The sequence below is a fragment of the Molothrus aeneus genome, chromosome 3 (assembly GCF_037042795.1).
Source record: "Molothrus aeneus isolate 106 chromosome 3, BPBGC_Maene_1.0, whole genome shotgun sequence".
Classification (NCBI taxonomy): Eukaryota; Metazoa; Chordata; class Aves; order Passeriformes; family Icteridae; genus Molothrus; species Molothrus aeneus.
The window spans coordinates 20,741,681-20,750,671 of record NC_089648.1 but is presented as its reverse complement, the minus strand read 5'-3'; the positions used below and the strand labels follow the sequence as shown (position 1 = coordinate 20,750,671).

Sequence of the window (8,991 nt, the reverse complement as noted above, 5' to 3'; positions counted from 1 at the left end):
GAAGACTGGAATTGAAATAATGCAGTGATGAGCATGCTAGTTAGGCAACATGTCAGATCCACTTTGGGTTTTCCATTTCTTGGACACAACTTACTGGTGAAAGGTAAAAATACCCATCCATTTTCTGTAAGTTTCTCCACCATGTGAGACTGAAACTGCTAACACATATGTAGTAAAGGATCTCCCAACTGCATTTTCAAGACCATCTTGTTGTGGTGGTTTGTTCTTTTCTGAATTTTTGTATTCTTATCTTTTAGATGTATTTTTAGGAGAGAAGACAGTAAGCCATAACTATAGCAACAACAACTGCTGTTATTTCTAGGAGCAGAATCTACACATAACATGCAGTTATTTTCTGTATTTTCTATGTGTGACCTGCACAGGGACACCCAAATTGATCTGTCACTTCAAAGGTTTTTACATAGTAGTAATCTCAGTAGTGATGCTGGAAAAAAAGAAATCATGGAAGCTTTGGGTTTTAATGAAAATGAAGATCTGATGAAAAGTATGGAAGCTGTGTAATAGACAAAAGAGAAGAAAAAGATTAACCTATTAATATGATGCAAATAGTTTCTCATCTCAGTCTTGCTAGATTTTCTTGCCTTGACCTAGAAAAGTCTTAATAAGCCAGTAACACTTAATTGTGGGTTTTTTATTCTCATCTAATTACTATTTTGTGTTGGCTATACCATGTGAAAAGATATTCTGCAGAATTAGATATCTCCAAATTCTGATTTGTAAGTAGAAGCCAAATTATTTTATGAGTCATTTGAGCTTTTGAAACTCCCTAGTGAATGGAGGCTACTGACTCACTGAGGGATGCTTTGATTGATTACACGGCACATAAGAACAGCCACGGTGCCTCAGATCAATGGTCCACTGAGCTCAGTTTCCTGCTTTCTAAACGTTATTAGCAGCAGATGCCTAGAAATGTGCAGGGGCTGGGCACACTTCAAATGAACACTCTCCCTGCCTCTTGCTGTTTTCAGCTCCATGCATTTCCTAAGCCTGATGTGTTTGTCTCTTTAGTTACTCACTGACTCCCCCAAGTACTTGAATTTGTGAACTTTTGGTAACTTATGGAACTTCCATGAAGTTCTGTGTACCAGCACAAGACGTAAAAGACACATTCTTCCCCTCAGAAGATAAGGGAGAGTGACAAGTGAGCTGCTAACAACCAATGTCCTCTTTCTTCCCTCTTCCTTGAGAAAACGTTCCTCAAGGGAGAGGCACGTGCTTACTATGAACTTCAGTACAAGAGACTCTTATCTTTCACAAAGACACACGGTTGAGTACACTTTATGTCAAAAACCTGTATGAGAGCAGAGATAATAATAACTTGGTAAGGAAAAGCTGTTTTTTTAACATTGCAATTAAATGAATGAATGCACAGTGATTAAAAAAAATCGAGTTTCTATGATCTGACGTGTGAGATCTACATTGGTACAGACCCCACTATAGGCAAGAAATTGAAAGTAATCTTACAAAAGGACGAGGTCCTGTGGCACAGAGTTATTTATGCTCCTCAGCACTGCAGCAATGCCCCTCAAACCCTGGCGGGTTCCTAACACCAAAGTGTTCTGCTGACCTGGGCACGCAGAGAGCCCCTCCGCAGGGAGAAGTGCAGGTGCAGCTTATAGAACCCGGAGGAGACACGACCCACAAAACATGGTGACTCGGTAACCAACAAACTCGCCTTTCTGGTAGCATTCCTCTTTAAAATCCGCGAGTCATTTCTGCGTTACAGGCCTATGGATTTAGGGCAGCATAGCCTAAAATAGCCCACGGCAGACGCTGGAAGCGGCGTACCGGGGGCTCATTACGGATTTGTAGAGGCCACGGGCGCCTGTGTGAGCGAGGGGCTCGGCGGTCAGTCCCCGCCGAGTGTAAATCCCCCACGGCCGTGCCCTTGCCGAACACTTGGAACGGGGCCGCGCCTGCCACGTCTGGGCCGCGACACCTCGGCCTCATCCCTGCGGCGCGGACTCCCAGCCTCGGGGAAGCACCGCGAGCGGGGATCCGAGCATCCCGCGGAGCCGGGCGGGGCTCCCCGGGCCGGGCCCCCGGCGCTGCCCGGGCGGGGCGGGGCGGGGCGTTCCCGGGCGCCGCTTCCGCCTGTGCCGGGCGGGCGGCGCGGCGGGGGCAGCAGCAGGATGCTGAGCCCGCGGGAGCGTGGCGCCGACCTGGCCCGCTTCTACACCGTGACGGAGCCGCGCCGCCACCCCCGCGGCCACACCGTCTACAAGGTCACGGCGCGGGTGAGTCGGCGGCCGCCGCCCAGCCCCTCGCCCCCGCGGCTCCCCGCGCCCGGCCTGCAAAGCCGCCGCTGGGTGCGGAGCAGCGCCCGCGGCTGCCGTGCCCGGCCGCGACGTGGAAGCCCCTGTGAGGGACACGGGTGGGAGGGAGGGCAGGTGGAACACGGCGGCCCCTTCCGAGCCGAGCCCCGCTCGCCTCCTGCAAACTTGTAGCCTCGCAACGTTGTAATGGCCTCAGACGCGCTTTGCAATTAACTCTCGGTTGCCTCGCTGTGCGTAGCAGGGCGTGCCAGAGTACCTTAGAAACAAACATCTCCTTCTCTTTTTCCCCCGTTCTTCCGGCCCAGATGTGGTGGGTGGGTTGTGGTGGGGTTGCCCAGCGTTGCTGCAGCCCCGCAGCGCAGCAGCGCTCCCGGGAGGAGCCAGGAAAGAGCCGGGAGCGAGCGGGGTGCGGGGGCTCTGCGCGCCCACGCCGGCAGCACCGAGCGGCCCCAGCCGCGCACGGAGGCTCGGCCTGCCCAGGAGGGGCCAGCCCGGCGGGCAGAGCGCTCTGGGTCACTCAGGCCTAGCACGGGAGGCAGGGAAGCTGCTGCAGATGTTGGGAGAGCTGCTGTGGTGCTGCTGACTTTGATGAAAGCTCCGTGTATTCTCCCAGGGAAATTCCTTGCTTTCTTCTCCGCTTTCCTATTAAACCAAAAAAGGGAGGCGAGTAAGTAAATATGTGGAGATGGGTTCAAGGGGAGTGGCAGTTTAGCTCACAGGTGTGGTGGGATAGATTGAGAACATCAGAAGAGGTGTCACAGAGAGACAGAGTTTCCTTAAATGACCCGTGATTCTGTAGTTAGTGCAGCTGTACACATCCTGCCTGTGAGGGCAAGGCATGCTTATAAGCACCCTCCTCTTAATTCAAATACAACATTCTGTATATGTATAGAGGTTGTAACGTCAGTTTGTTAGCGTATGATCAGTTTGTATGACTTGTAAAATTAAAAATAAAAAATTTTTGGTCAACTACCTACCTACCTACCTATCTCTCCAAGTTCACCAAACACAAATATGTTTAAACTATTCTTTTTTGTCCAATACAATGTAGTATTTGTGAATAGGAAAAAAAGAGTTGCTTTTTCCTATGATGCTGCAATTTAAAAAGACTCTCCTGAAATGGATGCAGAGAAGAAGACAATACTATCACATCTTCTGCAGTTGTTCTTGATGGCCCAAGCATGTGTGTGTGTACTAAAAAGTTGGGTCAGTGAAATAAGGACTAATAGGAATGAGCCAAGACTTCTGCTGCTTATTTTGCTCTGGTTTTGTTCTTACTGGCTAAAGCCAGTTAAATTTCTCTGTGATGTTTTGGTTTCTGTAGCGTTGTTCAAAACTGAGTTGTGGCTGACTAGTTGGGGATGTCATTCTCTCTCCTTGTCCCACAAACTGAGGGTGCTCTGGTGCCTTTCCAAGCAAGGCAGTGCAGAATTAGGTGGTGTGCTTCATTTAGCTCAGAGCAAGGAGCTGGTCAGTCTGTGAGCTGTCCAAATTCAACTGACCTAACCAGAGATCATTAGTTTTTTACAGTGTTTTGATAGCTAAAATCACCAAAGGGAAAAATTATTCCCTTTTTTTGCAGTAAAGGATACTTTGGACTCCCAAGTGCAGAAATATGAATAACTTTTTTTTCAGCAGGGCTCTGGTAATATGTTGTATAGTACTTGAAGTGAGGATTTGGGAAATTGAATAAAATGATTTAAAAAGGATTCAGTGTACATATCAAGTGCCCTTTCTGTTTCTTTCCTGCTATTCCTCCCTCCTGTTCCTGTGGTGATCTGGCTCCATGGTTGATATCACAGCACTCCAGCTGTATTTGCTGAGCATCAGCTCAGCAACTTTGGGGGACCGCCAGGAAAGAAGTGAGGTGGGCCTTCCTGTTGTGTTGAATATCATTCTAGCTGAGATCCAGGGTAGTCAGTATGTGTGAGTGGAGATTTGTGGCTCCTTAGTGCAGTATGTGAGTGAATCCTTTGTGAAATGAAGTTAAAGGAACTTTCTGTTTCAAAGTAATGTAGATAAATAATCATGGATAAGAAAGCACTTGTATTAGTGTGTCCTAAACATCTGGCCCAAGGCATAACTACCCATGCAGTCTCCTCTGAGTGCTAATATCATTATTGCAGCTTTTTTCTTAAAGGTTTTGTTTGTATAGCAAAGACTATGTATTTTCTCGTAAACTGTAGCATAATTTTAAATGCAGACAAGTTTAAATTAATATTGGCTTTTTAATACCCATTTCCAAATGCAAAGAAATAGATAGATATTAGCAAGTGGTGATGAGGAGTGTTCTTTAACAATACCTGAAAATATTAGCCACTAATGAAAGTTTAGAGAATTTGGAAGATTAAAATCATTAATGATAATTAAAGTTCTAATGAGTTATGTTGGATATCTGCAAGTCAGATGAAGAATGGGGTAATCTGAAGTACTTTTCTCGATGTTGAGGGTCCTTGTAGGATCTCTGTTTTCAGAGTCTGGTGCAGTAATTACACATTGCTTGGCTCATTGGTGGGTATCCTAATGATATTTTTGAAAATAGGTTATAGTTGCTTGTGTTACAGATTTGCAGAAGGATCTGACTGCATTGATCCTTGGGGAAGGATTAAAAAAAGTACATGGAAAATTTAGGGGGTTGGGTCATCTTTGCCAAGTCTCTAGGTTGACTATAGATTGGGAGGAAGGGGCAGACCTCTTGTGAGATTGACCTTCAGAAAAGGATATGAGGAACAAAGTAGGACAACACATAAATTATTACATACTGACTTAAAGTTGGCATGGCTGGGAGATATAGAAGGCGGTGTAACATAAGAACAAGTGTGAAACAGGGCCTCTGGGTTTTATTCCAGATTCTTACTAACTGGCTGGGTAATTACTCATCTCTCTGGGTCTCCTTCTGCCCATCTGGTAACTTCCCTAGCTGCCAAAACTGTTGCAAGGCTTTAACTAAAGGTGAACTGCAAAGCAAAGCAGTTGGTGTCTGCCCTTTGGTGTTCTCTGTGATGTGTAGCCATGCCTGTGATATTTTCTTCCCCCAGCTCTACAGACTCCTTGCATCAAGTATGCCAGCTATTAGAAAAGGAGGTTAGGATTATTTCACCAATTGTTCTTATAAACTGCCTGGTAGTGAATGAAAGAGCAACAGCCACCAAGGTTAACATTTGGTAAAGTTGCCAAATGTTAGATTACTCAAGAGTGAGGAAAAGTGGAGAAGGGTTTTGTCAATGTAGACTACGCTGGAAGAAGAGGACTTTGGTGTGCAAGGTGAGAGAGAGAACAAGGAGCTGTGAAGGAAAATGTTTCATGTCTTTTGGGAGATTGTTAGAGAAGGAAACACTTCTCTTTTCCATCTTGTCTCCTCCAAAATGTGTGAGAGGTGAGCGGCTGGGCTGTAGTAAACGGATGGTACAAAATCTGGGAGGCTTTGGCAAGGATTCTTGCAAAATGGAAGTGAGGAAGAGAACTGAGTTTGTGGGAGATATAAGAGGTGTGCTGTTGCCACTTAGCAAGAGGAAAGTGTGGATTCAGTGGCTTCCATCTCAGCAGCAGCTGCGTGGTGCTTGCGGAGCGGTGGGACGGCGTGTGAGTCTCTGGGGTGCCAGCGCTCTGGGCTCCCTGCGCTTCCCTGCACGCATCACCTCTTCAGGGCATCAATTATTCCGGGGTGTGGCGCTGAGGACAGTCCCAGTTGCATTAAGAATGCCCTATTTTGCTTTAGCTAACAATAGACTAATTATTTTGTTAAACAGCTTTGGCTCTTATGATGAAGGATATACTGACTTGCACAAGATAATTGCAGTTATGAATTAAAGATGTGTCTGTTTGGTTTGTGTGTTTGTGGGGATACGCTCTTACTGCTCTTTATAGGACCAGAACAAAACTTGGATTACAAAGGCTTTTGTGATCAATATTTATTTAAAGAAGAAAAAAAATCTTGATGAAATACAGGCTTCTTTATGGTGTGCAGCCAAGCCTGATTTTCACTGCAATTTTCCCCTGGACTAAGTAATTTATAATTAATTAGGCCAAGAGTTTTTAAAGAGAAACAAATATGCAAGGATAGTCAGATGTGTCTGCACTCTGGTGATTGTAAGTAAAGTGGAAATACTGTCTTACTAAATACAAATCCTCACATTCTCAGTGAGGTTGTTTGCAGTTTATATTAAGCCAAGTAGCCTTAGTGAGCTCTTCTTACTGGGAATAATGTGGCCATAATATGAATTAATAGGAAGAGACTGGAAAGATGATAGGAGATGTGCTCAGTGTAGCTTTGTTTTGAGAGATGCCTTTTGTGCCATTCTGCCTAGAATGTACGTCTGTCTTTATGTGTGATCACAACTGACTGTTGCTGAAATCCCTCACTGTGTTGTCTTTGGGTATTTGACTTCTCTAAAACTAAATCAAAACTTCCTGAGTGCACAGGACCATGCAGCTGTTTGCCTTTTTCCAGACTTTTCTCTTCAGCAACAAATCGTTGTCTGTTACTCTTTAACCTCCAAACTGAAAATCCAAGGACTTACATGGTTTCATTTTTGTTTTGCCTTTCAGATTGTTTCAAGAAAAAATCCAGAGGATGTCCAGGAGGTAACATTTTAAACTTGTGCAAATGTCTTTATGAATCACACTATGGCTTTTGAAGCATCTTTGATGTAATTTAGCAGTTTCTGTGTGTTTTGTCCTTGTAATTGAGCCAACAATTTTCATATGTTTCCATTTGTCTTTAGCTTTCATAGTTAAAAACAGTAGCTAGTGTAACATGATGCATTTCATCCCTCAGTGATGAATGGTGACTTGAAACAAAGTCTTAGGGACTAAAGTGTCTTTTGATAACAAAACTGCTTTGATAACTTTACACGCTCTTTTCTTGGGACTGGAATTGGCAAATTGATGGTTACTTAACTCCTACTGGTAAAATTAGAGATCAGTCCACAATTCAAGTCTTAGGTCTCAGCTGTAGGTACTCTTTTCCTCTTTAACCAATGCTTGCTTCACTGAAAAGCCTACACCATTACTGTCTGTTAGTGAAGAAGGAGAATGGAGGAGTCTAGGAGTTGTTGAGAGAGATTAGACTGCAAGTTATATATGTTATGCCTATCTCTCTGAGGCTCCTTTAGTATTTTCCAGTGATATACTTTGACAAAACTTTAAAATTACTTATTATTTGCCTCTTCTGACAAGTCTATGAATAAGGGTCTGACCTATTCTTGTGCATCTTAAATACCTCAAAATACTGTCACAGGAGTCATTTGTTGAGAGAGAAAAATGCACCACATGCGTGTGCATTGTAGATCTTTTTTCTTTTTAATTAAGAAATCTTCCCCCTCCCTGCCCTTGATTTTTTCCTGGACTAGTGACTTGACATGGTTACTATTATACTATGTACCTGCAAAATCTTCCCTCAAAAGCACAACCTTATGGTTTTTCAGACATTGTGTAACACATGCATATGTTCAGTTTCTGGTGCAGTCTCTTACTACAACTGAGGAGAACCTACATAGCTGATGAAAGATGAGCTCATGATTGAATTCATTGCATCATTGAATTGGCTAATACATCTAACACCCCTTTACTGCATCTTTCTTTGAAATCTTGAGAATCAGGCAAGCATGAGCATTGGTACTTTTTGTATTTTTTTAAATCTCTAGGAGATTAAAATAACCTATCAGAATCAGAGATGATCATGGATCTAGTTTAGAACTGCATTACTGTAGTTTGTAGCTTGATGTTCACCTTTTCCAGGGAGACTCCTGAATTGAACCTATCCATGAGCACATTCTGCCATTACCTTAATCTTCATTTGTGAGGAAAAGCACTTTATAAGAGCTGTTGATGAGTCCATTCATCAGAAAAATATATTGTAAGTGTCTTTCAGCTAGAGTATTGCATGAATATGTGTTAAGTAGTTTTGACACAATAGCAAAACCATATCTTTTAGTTGTTGCTTTGATTTGTGGCTATAGGTTACCCATGCAGAGTTTCACATGCTCTCGACAATAAGAGGACATAAATATGAGATGAACTTCTTAATAGTTGTCCTTTTCCACCCTGCATTGTACCTTATTAATTATTCTGCATGTGATAGCATGTTAGATGCAGGGTGAATATGTTATAAGCATTATCTGAAAATAGTTGGTTATTGCAAGGAATATCCTAAATGCTAGTTGACATAAGGGGGAATTGTAGTCAGAAACCCTCATATGTTGAGAGCTTTTCTGTTACATGGTCTCTTACAGTAAAAAAAAGAACTGTGGGCAGCCTTTGGAAGAAAAAGAATATGCCCTTAACCTGCTCCCACTGAAAATAAATTTACCTCAGTTTTCCAGAATGCTCAATGAGGAATTAAATGGGAAATTTTGTGCACAAGACCACCTCATGGCTTTAAGGATATGTCTCATGCAACCTGCTTCCCATGTCCATGTAGGACCAGTGAGCTGTGCCTGCCTCCTCCTCCAGGTGTCCTTAATGCCACTGCTGTGATGTGAATGCATTCTTCATATGTACAGCTGCTCGTAAGGCTGAGTGCTGTGACCTCAACTCCACTTGCCAGTTTTCTGTCACATCTTTTGGCTGCTCTTTGGGATACAAATCTTTACTACTGCAGCCAGTTAGAGCTCAGTGTAATCCTGGCTGTTGTTGTTGGGGCAGGAAGGAAGAGAACCTTGTAAGGGCTTTCCTCTAGAAAGGATGAAATAGA

At 43.7% G+C, this 8,991-nt stretch overlaps 1 protein-coding gene across 1 annotated transcript in view; it reads left to right on the top strand.

The window, feature by feature from the left end:
• Positions 1-2,153: 2,153 nt before the first annotated feature.
• The window catches only part of RPS6KC1 (ribosomal protein S6 kinase C1), an 85,064-nt gene continuing 78,226 nt past the window's right edge, over positions 2,154-8,991 (top strand). The window contains exons 1-2 of the mRNA XM_066546436.1: positions 2,154-2,258; positions 6,846-6,881. Coding sequence (XP_066402533.1) covers positions 2,154-2,258; positions 6,846-6,881 — 141 coding nt within the window. The remainder of the gene's footprint in view (positions 2,259-6,845; positions 6,882-8,991) is intronic.